The sequence below is a fragment of the Lycium ferocissimum genome, chromosome 4 (assembly GCF_029784015.1).
Source record: "Lycium ferocissimum isolate CSIRO_LF1 chromosome 4, AGI_CSIRO_Lferr_CH_V1, whole genome shotgun sequence".
Taxonomy (NCBI): domain Eukaryota; kingdom Viridiplantae; phylum Streptophyta; class Magnoliopsida; order Solanales; family Solanaceae; genus Lycium; species Lycium ferocissimum.
The window spans coordinates 38208978-38232168 of record NC_081345.1 but is presented as its reverse complement, the minus strand read 5'-3'; the positions used below and the strand labels follow the sequence as shown (position 1 = coordinate 38232168).

Genomic DNA, 23191 nt, shown 5'->3' with positions numbered 1-23191 from the left:
AAACAATTCTCTTAATTAATTATTCAAAATGTTTTTAATTTTATTTTAATACACATGGGTGATTGCGGTCTTTTAAAGTCTTTTAGTTCCAGCAGACTCCTAGAGGTATTATAAACATTTATATCTTCTCCAAATACGATATATTAGGAATTTATCTCTTCTTCTCTTTCTACTCACTATAAATCATAAATTTTATCCGAAATTCGAGTTAATTGCTGAAAACTCATATTTTATTGACTTTGTAAAATTTTGGAGAAGTTCTGCCATCAACATAATTGGGAGGCTTAACTTCTTTAAGGACAGTAATTGCACTATCAAAATCAATATATTTGTTAATTGAATTTAATTTTCTAAAAACTAAATGGGGTTGGGCCAAAAACTTCGGGAAAATATATTTTGAGAGAAATAAAAAAAATACCAGTATACTTTTAAATAGTGTTTTTAAAGGCAAGAGCGTGAGGCGGGGCATTTTACACATGTCTCGGCGAGACGTAAGCCCCGAGGCACACTCCATGGGTGTTTAATTTTTAGTATTTCATAAAATAATATAATTACATAAAATATTTTTAAATAGGTAAAATTACATTAAAAAAATAAAAGAAAACTGTAAAGCAATATATCTATCTATCTACATATATATATATATATATATATATATCCAAGCAATCCATTATACGCCACTTACAACTTGTAGTTATATATACCATAATTTTATGAGTATAAACAATATAATGAAATAAAAGCTATTATAAAATGTGAATCAACTCTAACATCTTAACTTTCAAACAATGAAAAATCACAATTTCTCAAAACAATATTACTACCATACTATTCATTTTATCTCCTTATAAGCAAATAATAATAAACTTTATCAGTATTATAGTTAAAACGTAACTCTTTCATGAATAAAAATAAAATTACATTCAAATAGCGAAATAATAAAATATGATAATTTTGATACGACAAAAGACCAATGACAAGTGAAAATGTACAATTCGGTTATGTATCTTAAGAGAAATATAAAATGATATTCACCCTCACGATGTTCTCAAATAGTAAATATGCAATACTACGACTTGTTAATTGAGTTAAACCTGATCTTCTTATTTCTATAGATGAAAAACTATTAAGTATCATTCATTTGTTAAAGAATTATAAGGGTCAATGATTTTAACTAAGGAATTTAACATATAATTTGTGTAAGAACTGTTAGGCGAGCCCCGAGCGTTGTGCGTTAGGCATGTTTAGGGCGAAAAGTAGGCGCTTAGGGCGTAATCCTCACAGGAACTAAGCCCAGCACGTGAGCCCCGGGACGTTTTGCCAGGGGCGAGTCCTGAAACTGCCTTTTAAAACACTGTTTTTCAAAGATGCTAATTAAGTCTAGAAGCATCTTTTTTCTTTAATTTTCGCCTGAAATGGGTTCTATTGCCGTTCCTCAATGCTGTCACGCTAGTTGTACGATACATCGTCCGGTCGGAGGGATAAGAGATAATAATTTTTGAATAAGTATGAAGTTATTTTATTATGTATTTAAGTGAGTTTTGATTTCGAGATAAGCAATTTCAGAAATTGTTATATCGCAATTGTAATATTATTTTTATATCATATTTAATGTTCGCATACCTAGCCAAGTATAAAACTTTAAAACGACAAAGATGTCATTCTCCTAAGCTCTTCTTCTAAAGTCCTTTAAGAAACCAAGGTTAAAAATATAAAATCAAAATTTATCCAAATTTATTTAGAGTACGACCAAATACATGTTTTATGGAGTATATATATTATACTCGGGCATATCTAATTTTAATCCAATAAATCAAACATTTATCAAAATAAATAGTAAATATTTTTAAAAATTCCATATTATAATTCCGCTATTACTTGTTTGCAAACCAAACAACCCTCAGGGTATATTTCAATATTAGCTCTTCGTTCAACTGTAAATTACTATTAGCCCTTCGTTCCATAAATAATATTCAGTGACTAATTCTCAGCATCTTTGGAGTTTTCAAACCGGAATTACTTAAGATGGAGAGTGCGCTTGTAACAGTACCTTAGCTTAGAAATTAGAATAACAACAAAACTCTGACATGCATAAATATATAGACACTAGAGATCGAGAGGTATCTAAATAATTACACATCATATGTTTCAGTACTCACCGTCCATTATATTACAAGGACAAGGAATTGTAGAATGAGAAAGTGGGGTAATAATAAGAGGCTGAGATGCATGCTTGTAGTTGTATCTTCCACACAATTTTTCATGTGTGTGCCAAATAATCTCTTAGTATTTCCACACAGTACATTACTGCTCCTGTGTGGTCTCTTCAGAATTAATGAACCGGGTACACTAGGCCTGCTAGTACTAATAATTAACTTTCGTTCAATAGAACCATGGAGTGAGTCATCTACATGAGTTGTCCCTCGTGATCAATTCGAAATGCTAGCTACTAACCTTTCTTAATTATTACTGCTAATTAAGAACCAAGTAAATTATAAATTAAAAAGGTTCACATCATTAATTCTTGCGCTTAAGACAATCTGTTCACTTGCCTTGGTTTAGACTTTCGATCCTAAAAGTATAGAACAAACTCATTTGATAAAGGAGATCAGAGAATGAGCTGCTTTGTAACAAAAAATTGAGGCAAAAGGTTAGAAACTAGTTAGATGCTAGGAAATGATCTCATGACTGCAAATGTGTAATTTTTCAATTAAAGTTAACTAGTACTGTTCCATATATAGAGACCAATCTTAACCAACAAAGCTGGTTGCAGTGGAGTGATAATTGGTACTCTTGCATCCTTCATCAGAAATCTTAAGTTCGAGCTCCCGCCGGTACAGTCAGCCGCATTGACAGTGAAAGACTTACCCCCGGACGTGGACTTCTCGGTGCAAATACGGATTTAGCCGGGCTCTAATACGGCTATCAAACCTGTCTGCTAACACATCTATTTACGGCACTTAGTTTTAAATATGTAATCCATCCGTCCTAATTTATGTAATACTGTTTAACTAGAAAAAAAATTGAAGACTTTTGAAATTTGTAATATGAAACAAGCTTTAGACATTTCTGAGGCTAGGAATATCTCATTGAGGTAAAATAAAATAAAATTAAGTTAAATAATTTCTAATTATAAAAAGATGACATTCTTTTTAGTACAAACTAATAAAAAGGATACGAATCACTTTTACATGTAACATGTTTTATTTTCAAGATTACAACTCTCATTTTAATGAAAGAAATCTGGTTACTTTTATATGTGACTCGATAATGTAAAAAATTTCTTACAGGCATAGAATGACCCGTTATTTCTTATTTTCATGAAGCAAATATCTCATCAGCTTGCTGTGTTTCCATTTTTATGCTTACAAGTTACAACGACAATTGTTTTTTTCTTTTTCTGCTTTTGTACAATTGTAGGTTCTTTAATGACAACAGTGATAGTGATTTATTAGATGTACTTTCAGGGATGACTTGGAACTCCATTTCTTCATATTCACATGCTTTTGTCTCACAATATTTACACCAACGACACTCCAACCATGTCAACTTACACCTATCTTATCTCTGACCCTAGCAGCTTCTCATACTCACCACTATAAATAATACCCATAACCTACGTAACATTCTCAACAAAACGTACCCCCCAAAAAACCGAAAAAAAAAAAAAAAACCTAGTAGCTTATTTCTCTCCTTTTATAAGGCAGTTAAGCATCAGATCTCTTTGTTTGCTGGCTAGTTCTTAAGCATTATTTGAGTGTTGGAAGTACATCAGACTCCTTTCCAAGCCAAAAAACATACTATCATAATGTCAAAGGGTAGAAAAATGGGGATGAAAAAGAATGGGCTAGTGAGGAAACTACAAAAGAGTCTTCAACTAGGGAAGAAATTTTCCACGGACGATCAGCCCGAAAGGGACGTGCCGGAGGACGTGAAGGAAGGGCATTTCGCGGTCATTGCGACGGACGAAGATGAGCTCAAGAGATTTGTAGTTCCATTGAGTTGCTTAACGCACACTTTATTCTTGAGGCTATTGGAACAAGCTGCTGAGGAATATGGTTTTGATCATGAAGGTGCACTTACACTACCATGTAGCCCATGTGAGATGGAGAGAATTTTGGCCCTAATATATACGACTGCTTAGCTTAATAGCTTAACTCTCTTTCTATTGGCATGGTGTGATGCTTCTGGTATTCTGATCAACAGAATAAAAAGAGAAATATATTTGAGTCGATCATTTCCAATATCTAACTCGATATTCCAGTTTTTTCTTATCTTGGCTATGATTGTGAATTTGTACAATATCATGCCTGCATGTGGATGCCTTAAATATGGTGTGTGCTATAATAATAGAATGGAGAAAGAGTTCTAGTTCCATTTTGAAGTGGAGAGAAAAGAGAAGAAAAACTAGATGGAGGGATTGATTTTAGCTGTGGAATAAAGCTTTTTTGTTACCCTAATTATTCAGTTCATCCTTCTTTTACTTTCTTTTTAACCCTTTAATTAAATTGATTGTACTCAAAAGTTAGATAATCGACTTATTTGAACATACAAAAAAGGTCACTTTAAATTCCAACATCAAATTAACATTTTAGAACCTGTTCATTCTAAATATTACTTTCCTTTTTCTTTTTTGATTTTGAACATTTTTTTTTGTTTTCCATCCGGTATTCGGTATCCGCATTGGACCAGACTAAATCCGGATCACGTGGTACAGAGCCATTTCGGGGCAGCACTCGTAACAATTTTTTTTCATTCCCAGGGCTCGAACACGAGACCTCTGGTTAATGGGGGAGGATTTTGAACATTTTAGAACCTATTCATTCTTAACTAAAAAAATAGAAATTAATTGTGATTAGATGTTTAAAATTAATGAAATGGGTTTGATAGCTAGCTCATTTGGCGAGTTCCCTGCCTTCCGTTGTTGAGGTGGAGGGTTCAAATCTCACAATCCTTATTAGTTAATAATTCAGTGATTGGATTTGTATGCTTAGTCTGATCATAAATAAGATATTCAAATAAATAATGTTATAGTGAATGACTATTCATCTATTGTATTTTCAAGCAAACAGGAGGCAAGAGGACCATTATAATTAGAGAGACTAATTGCTTAACTAAAAAAATAGAAATAAATTGTGATTAGATATTTAAAATTAATGAAGTGGGTTTGATGGCTATATAGCTCATTTGGTGAGTTCCCTCCCTTCCGTAGTTGAGGTGGAGGGCTCAAATCCCACCAATAGAATGGCATCCCCCCGACCCCCACCCCCTCCCCTTCCCTCCCTTTCTCCCTTCTTCCCTGATCTAATTCAAAAAAATATTAATGAAGTATTCTATGAAAAGAAACTTGCAATATGTAGAAGCAAAGAAGTACTACCATTTACTGAGAAAACACATATATACTTCATTTTCCGAGATGAGATCAAGATTTTATAAATTATTTGAATTTTTTAGTCACAGATAAATTGATTAGTGAAATTGGCCTGGAAAGCAAATTGATTAATAATTGATTAGTGATTAGTCACAGATTTATAATCCAAGACTCCAGAAGCAAAATACAGTTGCTCAAACAATAATTACGTTCTCAAATCCACTAAAGGCAGAATAATACTATGCAAAAGAAATTTAAGACAAACGCTGTTAATGTTTCAACTGGTACGTTAATAACAATTGACCGACCAAAGTATATATAATACGAATGTTATTAGATACTCTCTCCGTCCCAAATTAAGTATCATTTTAGTAAAAATAAGAGTCGTTGACATGAATATTTGTCCGAGGGATACTTCTGTCAATGCTTTTCTTTTGTAAAAAGTTGCACTATATTTTCCTTTCCTCCTGAACTAATTAAAAAAAAAAATCAAAAATAACTGTTACCATAGGAGAATTTGAGACAAAAATTGAAATATGATCTTTGCTTTTAATTTGACAACTACGCTTTAAGATTCCACTTTGGTTTTTGGTTGTTGACAATTAGTCCTCTTTAGTATTGCTCAATTCTAAAAAATAATCTAATAAATGGGGTAGTTTAGTAAACTCGAAATTACATTTATTAATTTCTTGTATGAGCATTATTTTTTTTTTGAGGAAGACAATGTAGAAAAGAAAAAGAAAAGGAGAGGAAGATAATAGTGTAAATTCATTTTTTAAGACACAAGAAACATTATTTTGACAGACGGAATGAAATACTAAATGTCTAAATAAAAGATAATGCCAGAGTTTAAAAGATGGAATTCAAAAGAAAAAGGGTGTAATTAACGTACAAATAGGTACAAGTACGAACAGCTAAGAAAGCTAACAGTGGAACAAGGTACTATTACAGGTACAAGGCCACAATTATTGACTTATTATTATTGTAACAACTTTTGGAGAATATGAATTAGAGCTGCATATCAAAAAACCGAGAAAAAAACCGAGAATATTGAGATGGATGTGTGGGCAAATAATGAACCGAAGTTTGATACCGAAGAACCGAACGCCCACCCCTAATTATAAGTAAATTTTATGAAAATTATTAACTAATAACTTAGTAAAAATGCTAAATAACATATTATATATCACATATTAAACTATACTAATAATGTCAAAAAAAATTATACGGTAATTTTAAGTTATCCCCCTCCTTTATCTCTTTTTTAAACCCTGCATGAGATAGTTCTAATCAGTGCATATTATTGATTTTTAACCTAAGAAGTTTATTTAAAAACCTTGGTTTACAATTGTATTCAATCAACGAAATTGCGGTCGAGCTTTTATAGGCCTCGGTGGAAGACAACCGAATCGAACTTCAAAAAATCGAAACTCGAAAGAACCGAGGTGGTTTGGACATGTCCAAGAAAAAACCGAAACCGAAATAGCAAATCGAAGTTTTATAAAACCGAACCCGAACGCGGAGGTGTGAGAGCTTGGAGAAATTAGGAGCTGTATTGATGTAAAGGCTACTCAAATCAATTTTTTTCTTAGTAGTTTTAATTATTTTGCCATTAAGAAGTATTGGGGAGAGGTGATTGGAAATCAACTTAGAGTTGAGATACTCTTAGGTTGATTATAGTTTTTACTCTTGCAAAGCGTAGTTATTCATTTTGTAATTGATTTTGTTATTTTCATTATTAATAAAAAAAATTCGCTAAGCTCGCTGCTCAGTGGTATAATATTAGTTAATAAATTTTTTTTCGAGCGGAGGTCTATCGGAATATTTCAACAAACTCGAACACTTTATGGTTTACGTTTTCAGAAACTTCGGTATTCGGTTTGGAGTTCGGTTCTTCGGTGTTTCGGTTTAAACCGAAAGTTAATACATTACCTAAAAAATTAAAATAGTCCAAGCCTATTAAGTTTAAGCCCCAAAAAAAAAACCAATTGTAACAAGCCTCTTTTGCTTTTGTATCCCTAATTTTTCACTTCAGTTGAGAAAATCAAATATCCTTAACAAAGGAAGGTGAGTAGGATGTGTCTTTAGGATTAATGTATGTCCTTTATGTGTTTTTTTAGTCATTCTTACTGGATGTATATAAAAGAAAGTAATCCTATATATCATGGTTATGATTTTCGTTGTATCCTGTTTGTTTGATATCGATTTCATTATCGCGAAAATATGAATTAATATAAATGGAATCGCTTCTAATATCATATCAAAAAAACCGATTTAAATCGAACTTCAAAAAACCGAAACCGAAAAAACCGAACAATAGTTTGATTCGGTGTTATGTCCACCTTCAAAAAACCAAAACTTTCGAAGAACCGAACGATTATCTTAAAATTTTGGCTTAAAGGTTTCATCTTGAAGGTGAAGGGCGCTTTTTTTTCCTTTTTGTGGTGCGTTTCTGAGTGAAGAGAAAATTTACAGCTAATTTGTTACTGTGTCTCTTTCACTTCTATTAGGCGTTTGTACCTTAGTGTAGAGATCAACTCAAGGCACCAGAGGGGAGTCGATTTTTTACCCCCAAACCTTATTTTGGTGCATTTCAGCAGAGGCTATATATACAATTGAATAATTCTTAAGCACCACTCAGTTTATGTTGAAACGACCACTTTGAAAACATACTTGGAAAACATAATGCTCTTAAAATGAAAAGGTAAATCCCAAATCTGAAATACAACATACTTATAGCAATAGCATGGATAACAAAAAAAAAAATGCTGATGTTTATGTGATGCATCAAGCTGGCTGCTATTTCTCCTCTCGCTTCATGAACCATATGGAGAAAAGCCAGAATGAATTGGACAACAAAAACATTGCACCAAGCAGAACATCAGCCAGCCCAGTCATACGGTGACCACGATCACTTCCTCTCCACGGCATACAGCTCTAGGAGTGGTGTCACTAACACTGCTAGCTGCTGATGGCCTGCTTCCGATGTTGACCAATTTCTCTTTGGACTAAACAAAGCCAGGAGAAGCAGACATATTATCACTTGCTAGTAATACTAAAACTTGGAATGTCCGCTTCAATCACCTAATCCGGCTCTCGCCTTCAAATGTAGCTTGAAGTCCATAATGTCACCCTTCCATCGTGTCACAGTTTGATTTTCACATACCCATATCTCGTGGGCAACCTGGTTTATGAGCCTGAAATCATGACTAACAAGAACCAACCCACCATCCCATTCATTCAAAGCCTCGGCAAGTGAGTCAATTGTCTCAAGATCGAGATGGTTGGTTGGCTCATCCAACAGCAGCATGTGAGGTTGCCTAAATGCTAACCACGCAAATATTACCCGGCTACGTTGACCGTCTGACAAGTTCTTCATAGGCATTACTTGAGCTTTACCAGTGAGACCAAACCTCCCAATTGATGCCCTCATCTTTTCCTCCTCATTCCCAGGATACTCTTTTATCATGAATTGGAGAGCAGACAAATCCATGTCAAGCTTCTCAGCCAGGTGCTGGTGGAACTGTGCAATACGCAGGTGATTATGCCGCCTAACCATGCCATCAAGAGGAACTAAATCCCCTGTCATCAGCTTAAGCAGTGTGCTCTTTCCAGCTCCATTAGGTCCTACCAGTGCTACCCTTGAATCAAGATCTACACCAAAATCAAGGTTCTTGTAAATGAGATTATCAGGTGTGTATCCAAACGTCACTTCCACAAACTGCAGAACAGGAGGGGGAAGTTTGCCAACATCAGGAAACCGGAAGACCAAGACCTTGTCCTTCACCACCTTCTCTGTAAGCCCTCCACGCTCCATCTTGGCCAGTGTTTTCTCTTTGCTTTGTGCTTGGCGGGCTAGTTTGGCCGATCCATGCCCAAAACGAGCAATGTACTCCTTCATTGAAGCAATCTGCTCCTGCTCCCATCTATACTGCTTCATTTGATTCCCTTCCAGCTCCTCACGGGTTTGGACATATTGGTCATAATTACCCGTGTAGGCCTTCAACTTCTTATTTTGCATATGGATGATGTTAGTACACACACCATTTAGAAAATCTTGCGAGTGTGAAACAACTACCAGAATTCGGTCGAACTTCTTCAAGGTTTCTTCTAACCACACGCAAGCCTCTAGGTCTGCATTCAGCAGAAGAATATCATAAGCATGACAAATCTAAGAAATTGCGAATGAAGAATCTAGCAAACGTTCCAGTAGATACATTAGTGTGAAGAAACAATATATTATAGCATCCCTGTATTTCCTTTCAGTTAATAGGGAACTTCACGTAACTACTTAGCAGAGTGAAATTCTGTAACCAGAGTGATATAACACATCCAAGGTCCCATAAAATTCTATAATGTCAGCTATCACCATATTCTATCGTCCAGAATGAAGTTTACCAGTGAAATTCATTCATCCAGTTGGGCCTTTAAAAGACGGAAGAGAAGGTTCAGGGTGTGGGATATTGCTCCATTAGCACTTATATGGGTGGTTTAAAGAGAGGAATACGAGAGCTTCAGATGGAAATGAAATAAATCTTTGTACAGTTGAAGAATAGCCTTCTGGCCTTAATTTCTTTTTGGTGCACTCATGAGGTTCCTATTTATATTGAAGGATGGAAGTCTTTTGTAGAGAACCATGTAGTATTGTAGGTTCTCTTTTTTTTTGCTAAAACTCTTAGTCGTCGGGAGTTTTTCCCCCATTATTAATAAATATACGGATTCAAGAGAGGTAGAGGTAGACCGAAGAAGTATTAGGGAGAGGTGATTCGACATGACATGGCGCAGTTGCAGCTTACCGAGGACATGACCATAGATAGGAGGTTGTGGAGGACACGGATCAGGGTAGAAGGTTAGTAGGGGAATGGCGTGTTGATTTGCATATTCTTCTTTACTAGTAGTCATAGTATTTTTTTTTTTTTTCTTTTTTCCCTGTAGTTTAGTTTCTTGTCCTTTGATTTCTGTTATTATTTTCTGTAGTTTAGTTTCTTGTCCTTTGATTTCTGTTATTATTTTCTCTCTTTTGTGCTTTGCTTAGCATACTGTTGTGTTGCTGTCACTATTTCCCTTCCTATTTGATTGGCTTTGTTATTGCTATATTCTTAGCCGAGGGTCTACCGGAAACAGCCTCTCTGTCTCCCAAGGTAGAGGTAAGGTCTGCGTACAGTCTACCCTCTCCAAACTCTACCCTCTCCAGACCCCACTTGTGGGATTACACTGGGTATGTTGTTTTTGTTGTATTAATAAATATATTCCTTGATCGTCTGGATACACTAGACCAAGCATGTTGCAACACAATGTCTTACATACTAGATAAAAAATGCAACAAAAGATTTACCAAGATGATTGGTGGGTTCATCAAGCAGCAAAATGGTCGGATTCATAAACAGGGCCCGAGCAAGAGCAATCCTCATCCTCCAGCCACCAGAAAAATCTCGTGTTTTCATTTCTTGCATTTTCTTGTTAAATCCAAGACCGAATAAGATTTCAGCTGCACGCTTCTCAGCAGTTGCTGCGTCCAATGCTTCCAAACGCTCATAGATGCGTTCAAGTTGCTCTCCACCACCATCATCCTAAAAGTGGACACAAAATGAGTCATCACATTTACCCAGAAAAAGGTGATCAAGCTCATGAAATGGTATCAGTTTAAAATTCACGGCAAAATACCTGTGCAACCAAGACTTCAACTTCTTTCTCCAATCTCAACCTCTCTTCATCGCAACTAATAACAGCTTGAAGTGAGGACATGTCAGACGCTTCAATCTCCCGTGTTAGATGAAAGATATCCATATGATCTGGGATGGGAAGTTCACGACATCCTATAGCAGAAAGAAGAGTAGACTTCCCACAACCATTAAGCCCAAGCAAACCATAACGCCTGTGAAATTAATATCCCAGAATTTGACCATCAGTTATACTAAGGAAACAGCCATATAAAGAGATGAATAAAAATTACCTGCCATAGTTGAGCTCCAGTTCAGAATCAACTATAAGATCATGTCCATGGAAAGTAAGTGATAAAGATTCTATCTGCAAACAAAGAGTACCCAATAAATAAAACTTTAGGTCATGCATGAAAGAGAACTTTGTGTAGGTAATAATCTTTTTTTTAGTTATACTAATTTCAAAAAAGCATAAACAGGGGTGCTTCTTGTTCATGAGTAATAACAGCATATGCAACCTCACCAATCAAGACCACTGTTTTCTAACTAAGTGAATATGGGATATCTTCAGCTATTGACTGATTCTTTTTTTAACAGAGAAATCCCCGAAGGCTAGTGGCGCATGGCTTGAAAGTCGGTGGACAATGGGCCCGCCTCACTACCTTATCCACTTAATACCAGGCTTTATTCGGGTACAAACACGTGACATGCGCCTAACCCACACATCATGCATTGTACTCTTACCACTAGACAAAAGCATCGGGGTTTCGGTTATTGACTGATTGACGTACCAAGATTTGGAATATCACACTACGCAATGAGCCAACAACACCAAGAAAATTAATTGTTCTAGTGCAAACAAAATCAAGGAAACAAACAATCAAAGGATCATAAGCGTCATTATATCTATGCATGGACAAGTTGCCAGGATTAACAAAAATCGAGACAAACTCCATAAACACAAAACCAGCGAGCATGACGGAGGAAAAACCAATACGAACTTTGTAAAAACAAAACCAGAGAGCATAACTGAGCAAATATACAGTTCTTCACTTGATATTGACTTCTCAATTTGTAACAAAGCCACAACGAATCACTAAAACCTACCTGCCATCTCTTGCAGAGTTGAACCACAAGCGCGTTTATTTAATCATTAAAGAGTATTACAAAAATTCACAAGACCAAGCATTGGAGTGTTCATAATTCAGGTTGGTTGTTTATGTTTCTGGGTATTTCAGAGAGTCTTGCACTTCATTTTCTTTGTGCAAATTATTGAAGCAATTAGGAGTCAGAAAAAAGGCTGAAGCAACAGAAACCAAGCTGGAATTAAAAGGGAAGGAGCTAGTGCACAGACTACCTTACATTTAGAAACTACATAAAGTACTACAAACAGAGTAGTAGTTATTTATAGTTAAAATAACTATTTTCATTTTTTGAAACCCGTTGTGAAAGAAAGAAAAATAAACAGTTGACTTCCCAAATAAGATAGTCAATAGTGGCAAACAATTTGGAATATAGAGACTTACTTCCAGAAATTGATTGAAGTGATTTCCACTTCATTTCCAATTCCCTGTATTATTATCTTGGATTGCTATCGATTCCTTTACATATACTAACTGTTTGTGTTTTATGTTATTCTTTCCACTATTACATAAGACAAAACTGCCACCACTACACACAAAAGCCATAAACACTAGAACATAATCAACGAATCAAACTCATATAGGAAAGTACAATTATGAAAAACTAACCCGAATATCTCTGGAAAGTGGATGAGAGCACAAAACACCAGTACAAGTCCGATCAGACAAGCGAATCTCCCCTACACCATTCGTTAAATCATCGACACTGTTGCTCTCCGCCAGAGAAGCTGTTGCTGCCGCCGCCGCTTTCATCGCTGCCGCCTTAGACTTCCCTCCTCTCTTCGCTGCTGCTGCTGCCTTTTTCTGCAACTCTCTCTTCTTACTCGCATCCGATACCATCTATCCATTTCCAAAAACAAAAACAAAAAAATAGCAATCAGGAAAAAAAAAAAAAAGTATACCCTCGACACAAAAACAGACAATTCAAAGCAGTATGAAAAAGAAAACAACGGAAGCGAATACGCTATGGCAAAATAGTATAGAAGGCATGATAAAGCAGTGTAACTATCATAAATCAATACGATAATCGAAAGTAAAAACACAAAATATACAGCAAAAAAATACGATAATATGTGTGAAAAATAAGTACCTTGAAATAGGAGATGTTAATCAGAAGATCTAGGAGTTAGAATAATCAGAAGTCTATTATTTTCTCTGATTATAGTTCGGATGATGTGAGGGTTTTGAGTGTAGGAGGAGATGTTGGATGAATACTTATAAGAAAACTGTGGGAAGAAGATGGTACACGTGTCGGTTTTATGGTTGAGGTTCAGGAGAATTTGATCGGTGATGCTTTCAGAATTGCGACTTTTTTATATTTAAGTTGCGTAAATTGACTAGCGACTGCAAATGTGTCACCCTGATTACTTGTCATATGGATGTCGGTTTTTTATTTGGCTCGTTTATTTTCCACCCTCCGCCTAGAAGGTGTTCAACTAAAACACATAATCGTATCATATTGAAAAATAAATTCAAACTGATTCAGTAATTGATATTTTCTTTAATTGTATATGATTTGTTTGATATGTAGAAAATGATTATATTTGATTTGATTTCGTGTAAAACAGAAAAGAAAAAACTAAAGTTTAACTAGATTAATAATATAATATTCATTTGGTTTTATTTTATGAGTTTTAAGCACGAAAATAAGATATTTGAATCTTATAATCCTAAACATGTCATGTCATTCTTATAAAGTATATCATTGAGGGTAAAATGAAAATGTTTGAATTAAAAATTTATTAATTATAAAACTTTATTAAATATATTTGTATGAGAAAGAAATAGTGCTCTCTTTTTACTATCTAAAGTTATTATCCGAGTAGAGAATCATTTTCTTGTTGCTAAAATATGTTCGTAACAGTTCCTCCTGTCACTTCTTTACAATTTCAGTGATTCTTTTTGGGTTATATCAATAGAATGAGAAGGATACATATGATTAAAATTTCACAAGAAATTAAGAATTGAATAATAGATCAGTGATAAAATTAGTACTTTATACACTCTAATTGAGTAAATTTGTTTTTCACTCAGTCTTTCCATTTGTGTTTGCTACATCGTGCCTTTTCTTAAATAAACTACTGGAAAATTAAATATTAGTAAAGGACACTGGGGTTCAGGATTTTGTCCTTCTGCAGGTGTAAGGGAAGGATCGAATCATTGTGTCCCAATGCTCCAATATAAGGCGTTACGGCGGTCGATAATACTTTTAAAGATTTTAAAAATATTTTTTGCCTTAAACATGTAATTTGATATATATAATTTATTATAAAATACTATATAATCTAGTATCAACTATATAGATGTATCATCTAGTATTAGTACAAAATTAATTGTTTAGATGTTGATATTTTAACTAATAAAATCTTGATTTTCCTACAAACTATCAAAATTCTTATTTTTTAATTATTTTAAGAGGGTAAAGTAGGAAAAACACAATTAAAAAAAAATAGCTTATCCCATTATCCGTTTTGTTCCTGTGCCATCGAAAATGATTGCGGTGACTTCGTCTTATCAAGAAATTAAAAGAAGTTTATTCCCTTTTCACCTTTATCTACAAGTTTGCAATTTGTCTCTCTATTGCTATTGAAATAACTTACTTACAGATATTCATACTGTAGCTAATTTATGATTAGTAAATGCCATTAAACACACCAGTGAGTACATTTCTCTTCAAATATGGTGCTTAAGCGTGTTTGACCCATTCAGGAAGGGACGAAGTGTAAGATAAAATTGTATTTCGATTTTTTCATAGATACATAGAAAGTGTATTCTGTATGACAAGCCTTTCTTAATTGACGTTAAAACCCCATTGTCTGGTTCTTAAAGGATGACTTCTTATCAAATTTGTTTCGATAGAATGAGAAGGATTATCAATGATTAAAATTTAACAAGAAATTAAGTTTAAATTGAAAATAAATGATCCAAAAATTAAGAGTTAACGGTAATACATTCTAACTGAGAAAATTAATGTTTTTCGCATCAGCTCCATTTCATAATCTTTTTGGATGACTTTCACGTTATTTACAGTGCTATAAAAAGTACTGGAAAATTAAATATTATCGTAAAGGACACTGGGGTTCAGGATTTTCGTCCTTTGAAAGCTGGTGTTAACTTCTTTAAGGGTATGAGATCTTGCATTCTGTTCAGATCTTAATAATGTGCAAAGTTGAGACTCGCCGCAATCATTTCCGATGGCAAACAGATAATAGGATGAGCAATGTGAGAGTTAATTTAAACTATTTTGTGTTTCTTAATTGATTTTTATTGAAAAATATTTTTTGCTCTAAACATGTAATTTGATCTAATTATGTAATTTATTGATAAAAAATGAAGAAACTAACGTATCAATTCGAAAATAACAGATGTATCATCGTATTACAAATCCATCATCCCATTTGGCAGCGGAAAACTAATATCCCTAACGTAATAGTTGAAAAGTTAATTTGATATGAAAAATAGTATCAAAGTTTAAAATTCGGACAGCAAATAGATTTGATTTATTAAAATTGCAAATGATTAAGTGATAAAAAAAATTATATACTTTGAGATAAGAATTGGCAAACCAATTGGGTAAGAGTAAAAAACACATAAATTTGTAGATTCAATTCCTGCTGAGAGAGCGGGACCACTGTAAATATGCACCAGAAAGGACTAAGGAAAGTGGTCTGCATTTCAGAGTGTCCCTATCTCTGTCTCACTGAAGCAATATGTTTTATCTATTGTGGATATTGGCTTCACTCTAGTCTCTACAAAAGATTTCTTCGAAAACTTGCTCAGTTTTCAACTCTTTATAGCAACGTAACATTAGGTGGTGCAAATAGTGGAACCAACAAATTGATGGACTGCTGCAACATGATTATTTATGTGCAGCAAAGGTTAAGGGGAATTATTATAAAATATTTGAACATTTGATGAATAAATAATTTCATCTTTGGGATATAAACCCATCTAGTATGAGTTTATCTGTACCAATAACGCAATCACAATGAATGGAAACCAACACATTTAGTTAGAACAGACTGTTTTAAACAGTATAAATCAGCTTCCCATAGCCTAATAACATATACCTACTACTCCGTATATAATTATATATAATTGACCCATATTCATCTACAGCCCCTGTTCTTTATTTACAATTTTCATCTCAAATTGTTTCTAAAGCTGTATCATTCTTCTATTAAAAAAAAAAAAGACTATGCCAATAATCCAGTATACTCCCTCACATAATACTGCAAGCATTAGGATTTTCATCACTAAAAATCTGGTCCATGTACGGATACCCAAACTGATCCTTCTCATTATGCATTCCATTATTCACCACCTTGTTGTCGCCGCCACCTTGCCCATCCTTAGCTTTTCCCTTTCCATCGCCACCATCTTTCTTCTCTCCTCCTTCCTTCTTTGGCGGCACAATTTCAACGTCTTTTTTCAGCTTCTTCTTCAGTTCCTCCACCAATTCCTTCATGTCAATTGAACCTGTCACTGTCACCAAGTCCTTTTCATGGTCTATTTTCATCTCCTTGTAACCTGCAATAGCCATGAAAATTCCGTTAAGAACATTTAGGAAATTACTAATAAAAATCACTGTTAAAATGGATGGAACAAGAAGAAGAATGTTGAATAATTAATCCATCTCACCTTTGTTCTTAGTGATGATCTTGTGCATCTTCTCAATACATCCTTCGCAGTGCAGATGCAACTTGAGTACCGTAGTGGTGACCGGAGGCTACAAGGATAATTAATTACTGCTAGTAAGTAATTCGAGTCTCTTCATAATTAATTAGTCTATTTAAAGGAGTAAAAACATATAGGAGTATCTGTTTTTATTTAATGTGCACCATATGTTAAAGGGACTTATTTTTGACATGAACATTTGATGAATAAATAATTTTATCTTTAGGGAAATAAACCCATCTAGTATGAGTTTACTTTACTTACTCTATACCAATACGGAATGACATATCATAATTACCACATACACACCATAAGCAGACAGTGCTAACCATTTTAATTAGAACAGGCTGTTTTAAACAGTGCTACCAAATCAAATACCCCATAGACCACAAGGATTACAAACTCCGTATGTAAAATAAATAATTGGAGTTTCTCTATGACATTTTCCATTAAACTTTAACAAATTCCGAGTATATTCATCGGAAAACCACCATTTGCCATGTTTCACTAAAATACGCTGCAAGCGCACGTAAATTTTGAAAAAAGAAAACTGATATACTGTGAATTAAATGATCTGATACTGATGAGTCACAAAAAATGGCTAAATTGCAACAAAGGCAAAAAAAGACAAAACAGACTGAAAAGAAACAGCATGCAACAGAACGAAAACGAAAGGTGCAGAATAGTAAACATAAACAGAGAGAATATGCAGCAATACCTCTTTCTCTTTGTTCTTCTTGTCATCTCCTTTGGTTCCCTTTGTGTCATTTTCATTTTGATTCTTCTCTTTTTTGCAATCCTTTGGTAACGGAGAGATAAGCTGAACTGGTTTTTTCAACTTCCGTTCCATTTTCTCCTTGAGCTTCAACGGATCCACTTTCCCGATTGCCGTCACTTTATTGGCATCATTATCACAGATGACTTTTTCGACTCCTTTTAGTCGTAATAAACCAGATATTAGCAAAAAAATCAGAGACGAGAAAATAAAGGCAAAAACAGAGTAGATGTTTTTCTAAAATAGAAGAACAAATAGTGATTCGCATTTCATAATAGTCGTCAATATTTGAAATCTAACTTGAAATAAAAAAACAGAGCTACATTAAGATACGGAACAAACAAATAGCGAACAGGCAAAAACAGAGTAGATGTCTTTCTAAAATCGAAGAACAAATAGTGATTCTTATTTCGCAATAGTCGTCAATATCTGAAATCTAACTTGAACTTAAAAAAAAAAAAAAAAAAAAAAAAAAACAGAGCTACATTATGATGAAGAACAAACAAATAACGAAGAGTTTACAAAACAGGGGAGATAAAAAATAGGGGGAAAAGAAGGAAGATAAAGCAGAAAAATCTAAATGCATAGTTATGGATTTTACCTTCAAAACTTCGAACAACTTTGATAATTTTACGGACACAACCGTCACAATGAAAATCTACTTTCAAAACCACACTTTGGTTCCCTTCATTCTTTCCTCCTTCCTTTTTCTGTTGTTCTTCACTCTTCATATCTCCTTCAATATTCTTCATACTCTTATTCTACAAACCCCACAATAACAGCCTTATCAACTAGTAATCAATACCGAATAATGAGAGAAATCAAGATAGGTATCAAAATGAATAATCAGTTTGAAATCTTACCTTGCCCATTGTATTCCAAAATCAGTCCTGGAAAATAAAATGTGGAAACAGAGGAGAAAACTACAGGGGTTAGAAAGTGTATATATAATGGGCCTAGGGCTAGCTAGTGTGAGGAAGAGGGGCAGTAGTTGTACAGGATGATAGTGGAGACTGGAACGGCAGGGGGTGTTATCATATCGTTACCCCGTTGGAATGTTAGTACTATTTGATGATCGATATATAATTCAGTTTATGCATAAGCATTAGCAAAGTTAAAGGTCTAAATTAAAACTAAGATTTTGAACAGTCAAAAAAATTTAAAGATAATTACTGAAAATTGTTACTTCCTCTGTCTGAATTTACGTGGCACAGTTTAAATTTTGAGAATCAAACAATTTAATTTTGACCTGAGTTCGGACAAGAAATTTATAAAAAAAATAAAATGAAATAAAACTTATGTATTTGAAAACTACATAAAAAGTACTACTCCATCTGTCCCAATTTATGTGATATAATTTGACTAGGCACGAAAATTAAGAAAGAAAGTAAAGTTTTTGAAACTTATGATCTAAAACAAGATATAAATATTATGGCTATAAATCATTTTATTAATGGTAAAGGGAGAAATTTTATGTTAAATTATTTTCATGTATCATTCTTTTTTAAACAGACTAACAAGGAAAGTGTACCACATAAATTGTGACAGAGAAAGTATAAGCCACAATAATTGAAAATTCAAAATACTTATAATACATATGAAAAAATTACGGTTAAAGAAAGATTTATTTGAATCTCGAAATTCAAAAGGTATCACGTAAATTGAAACAGTGGAGTAGTATGATAATAAATGAGATTAATAAACATTAAAAATGAGATAAATAACTTGTTATTGGATCTTCATTGCGTGGAAATGAAGTGCAGTCCTTTTGGTTTGTCTTTTTCGTCAGCTATAGAGAATCGCCTTTTAGAGTCGTTTGTATGTGTCCGCTCCATTTGTTTTACATGGTGTGTGACAAAGTTTTAGGAGTATTTTTTTTTTAGTTAAACAGCATTAAAATTGGAGAAAATGAACCTAAGTGGCCAATAGTAGTATTATCATATTAAAATATGATTCAAAATTATGATCTCTTGGTCATTAAAATTTAAAATACTCCTTCCGATTCAAAATAATTAATGTTTTAACCTCTAAAAGTTGGTCCAAAATAATTGATGTTTCACCAAATCAAGAACATATTTAAATCTTTTTCTCAAATTTGCCCATACCGCATTTCCAGTATCGACATGATAATTATGTCAACTTAAAACGAAATTAAAATTAAATTAAAATCATAAACGGTCTTTTAGTCAAAAGTTTTCTTAATTTTTAGGAGTAAAAGTAATTTCTTTAATTCATATGCCCCAACCCTAAAACATCAATTATTTTAGAATAGAAGGAGTATATATCTATTCATGAACCATATGTGGAGACCTCACCATATGTGCCAAGATTAATGCACTAGGAATAATTGCATACAAAAAGAAAATGAATTGACGAAAGGTTCATCTGAATTTCAGGTTATCATTTGGCACGTACCTAGGAATTAACCTGAAGTCATAGTAATTTAAATTCATGCCAATGCACCCGTTAGCATTCCATAGCGAGCACAATGCATATATATATGACTTATAATTGACATTTTAATTCATCGGAGGATTTTGTTTTTATCAAGTCTTATGTGTAGTCTAATCCAATAATATAAATATTTTCCTCTTTGTTAAAATTGTTATACCACTTGAATACTGTGGTTCAAGGACCAGTCTGAATATAGATTTTTATTTTCACAAAAAAAAAAAAAAAAAAAATCAAGACTACGTTTGATTATGTTATTATAAACTGATATTTTGAAAGAAAAAAATGAAGATTCATTTTAAGTTTGAAAAAAGTGATTTTGATATTTGTTTTTTCACTCACAGAACTTCTACTTTTCTCAAATTAAATGCATGTCCACACACGATTTTAACTTTCAAATATTCATTTTAAACCTTTTCTCAAATATTATATTTTTTAATGTCCAAAAGCAGATGGTTGTTTGACAGAAAAGTGAAATTTTCACAAAAAGGTGAATCTCTTATCACCTTCTCCTTCTTTTCTCCCTTTTTTTTTTTTTTTTTTTTTTTTTTTGGGGGGGGGGGGGGTGGGGGGCCTAAGTCTTTTTTTTTTGGGGGGTGGGGGGGGCTAAGTCTTTATCACCTTCAATCTTCATGATTTGCTAATATTTTATTGGATTTCAGATTTTTGGGCCTCAAGTTATGAGGAAGGTCAACAACCCATTTCTCTTGGGCCTCTAGTTGAGAGTGGTTGTAATTTCCTGTTCTATTTTTGGTATTTCCTTTAAACAGAAGAGGCTTCATTGTTCTTTCTATTTCTCTGATTTTTCTTTTTTGTAGGAAAATATATAAAATTACTTGGAGTGTAGAACAGTGAGGTGCTCATGATTTTCCAAACGTGTTGAATCTAGAGGGAGACATAAAATAGTAAGCTTTTCACTGTAAAATTACTTGTTTGTCGTCTGAGAAGTTATTTATTGTATATTTTTATAAAACCTAACTTTGAATTTCTCAATTTACCGTTAATGACATGCTCTTATAATAATCATACTAATATTAGGCAATGTTTTAAACGATAAATTCTACTCCTAATACCTTAAGTACGTTGCAAATTTTAATTTTTGTTACTACATCGTTCCATATACATGAAATTTATAGTTTTAGATTTATTTATTGTTAGTGACATGATATTACCACATAGAAATGTCATGTTTTAAAATACAAGTTCAAAGGGTACTTTTAGTATATGCTATAAGTAAATCTTTTATTTTGTAAATTTCAAGTCCAATCAAATATGTACCAACATGTAACATAAAATAAATTCAAAGAATTAAGTAGTAAAATCAATACCCGGCAAATGTTGAATAAATTTGAGCACAGTGCATGCCTACTTGAAGAGATACAATGACACTCTATTTGGCTTCTTCTTCTTTCATCACTTATCGGAATGGAGGGTTAAAGAAAACATATTACTAGAATATGTAGTAGTATGTATTTTCTGACAAATACAAATGAAATTGTGAGATTAATAATTATTAAAGCTCTGTTTATTCCATTTATATATCACATCAAAGTTTCCAAGTCGAAGCTCGCGTGGCACTAAAAATTGTTGTACGATTTGGACAACCTCCCATATTAACATGCATATATACAATTAGACCTCTCTATAACAGTAATTGTGTATAGTAACATATCATTATAATGGCTAAGTTTTTCCAGAAACACTATTATTAAGAGATTTAATTGTATTCACAACTCGTATTGTGGATTTTGAGCTATGTGTCTGTGTTTTAAAGACTTTGTTCCATGTTTGATTCACTTTTTTAACACGCTCTCTTTATTCTTATACAAAGTAAACTTTTTAATTAAAGATGGGATATTAAATTACCTTTTGTTAGTATGAAAATTACAGACTATTTATTCAAAAGTCATTAAAATTTAAAATGTGAAACGTGAAAGGGGAAAATAAATTCCCCTACCGCGATGTTATCAGGCGATTGAAGGAATAATGGTTGATAAACATGCCCTTTTTTATCTTATGTGAATTAGCTCCCCTGGTTTCTCGGGTGTAATGCTCAACCGTCACCTTCTGTAAACCCGTCAACCGGTTTGGTTTAACCGGTTCAAACCGGTAACTGGACCGGTAAAACCGGAACCGATTGAACCGGTTAACCGTATATTACTTACCGGTCCGGTTTCGATTTTTTTGAAACCGGAACCGATAAAACCGGAACGGTTAAATCGGTGAAAATTATAAAAAAAAAAAAAAAAAATTATAGCGCTGTCCGTTATTGGACCGTTGGCAACGGTCCATTTGCAAAAATGGCCGTTGCCAAACGGCCATATACTCATTTTTTGCCCCCCCCCCCCCCCCCAACCCCCCAAACCTTTTTTTTAACACTTTAACCCATCCCCAACCCCTATATAAACCCTTCTTCATTTTCATTTTAATTCACACCAATTCACTCTTCTCTTTCTCTCAATCTCTCAATTATAGTTACTTTGCAACAATTAGCCACTTTAAATTTCTCTCAAATAAATATTATAAAGTCTTATTATAGTTTCAATTATTAATTTTGCAATTATAATATTGTTGGTAGAGTTAGTGATTTTGCAACAATCCAAAGTAGCTTTGGTGGATTTGCAATTCTAGCCGCCTTCACTTTGTTGGAAATTAATCCGGCAATTTGGTACCTTCGTTCCAACTCTATCTTTATTTTTCGCAATTTAATTTACGCAATTTAATTTACACAATTTAATTCTAGCAATTTAATTTGTTGTGATTTATTTTCTTGTGATTTATTTTAGTGTGATTTAAATTAATTCTATTTAATAATGGCAAAGAGATTTAGACGTGGTGCCGGTAGTAATAGTGGTATTGTTAGGGGTGGGCTTAATAAGGAAACATTTGTGGAAGAAACACCTAATTTAGGTATTGATGTTGGTGGAAATAATCCACTTTTAGGTCATGAGGCTATGAAACAACATTTTACCGACACTTTTAATGAAATTGATGATGATGAAACACAAGCCCCCGAAAATCCCATAGAAGATACATGTCCTGCACAATCACATACACAAGACAAACCGCCTAGAACTCGTAAGCCAACCGCTAAAATTTAGAAATTTATGACTAA

At 33.5% G+C, this 23191-nt stretch overlaps 3 protein-coding genes across 3 annotated transcripts; 1 reads left to right on the top strand and 2 right to left on the bottom strand.

Annotated features, from left to right (window-relative positions):
• The first annotated feature begins 3826 nt into the window (after positions 1 to 3826).
• On the top strand, positions 3827 to 4144 carry LOC132054017 (auxin-induced protein 15A-like). Its single transcript, XM_059446102.1, has one exon. The coding sequence runs from the start codon at positions 3827 to 3829 to the stop codon at positions 4142 to 4144; it is 318 nt and encodes a 105-aa protein (XP_059302085.1).
• A 3935-nt stretch (positions 4145 to 8079) lies between these two features.
• Positions 8080 to 13479, bottom strand: LOC132052759 (ABC transporter F family member 1-like). Its single transcript, XM_059444437.1, has 6 exons — positions 13264 to 13479; positions 12783 to 13013; positions 11325 to 11398; positions 11036 to 11246; positions 10707 to 10941; positions 8080 to 9505 (listed from the first exon to the last, which is right to left on the bottom strand). Exons 2-6 carry the CDS (start codon positions 13011 to 13013, stop codon positions 8448 to 8450), a joined length of 1809 nt encoding a protein of 602 aa, XP_059300420.1. The 5' UTR covers positions 13264 to 13479; the 3' UTR covers positions 8080 to 8447.
• A 2745-nt stretch (positions 13480 to 16224) lies between these two features.
• LOC132054681 (heavy metal-associated isoprenylated plant protein 3) lies at positions 16225 to 18639 on the bottom strand. Its single transcript, XM_059446654.1, has 5 exons — positions 18489 to 18639; positions 18227 to 18386; positions 17569 to 17783; positions 16815 to 16902; positions 16225 to 16703 (listed from the first exon to the last, which is right to left on the bottom strand). The coding sequence occupies exons 1-5, from the start codon at positions 18495 to 18497 to the stop codon at positions 16396 to 16398; spliced, it is 780 nt and encodes a 259-aa protein (XP_059302637.1). The 5' UTR covers positions 18498 to 18639; the 3' UTR covers positions 16225 to 16395.
• Positions 18640 to 23191: the final 4552 nt, after the last annotated feature.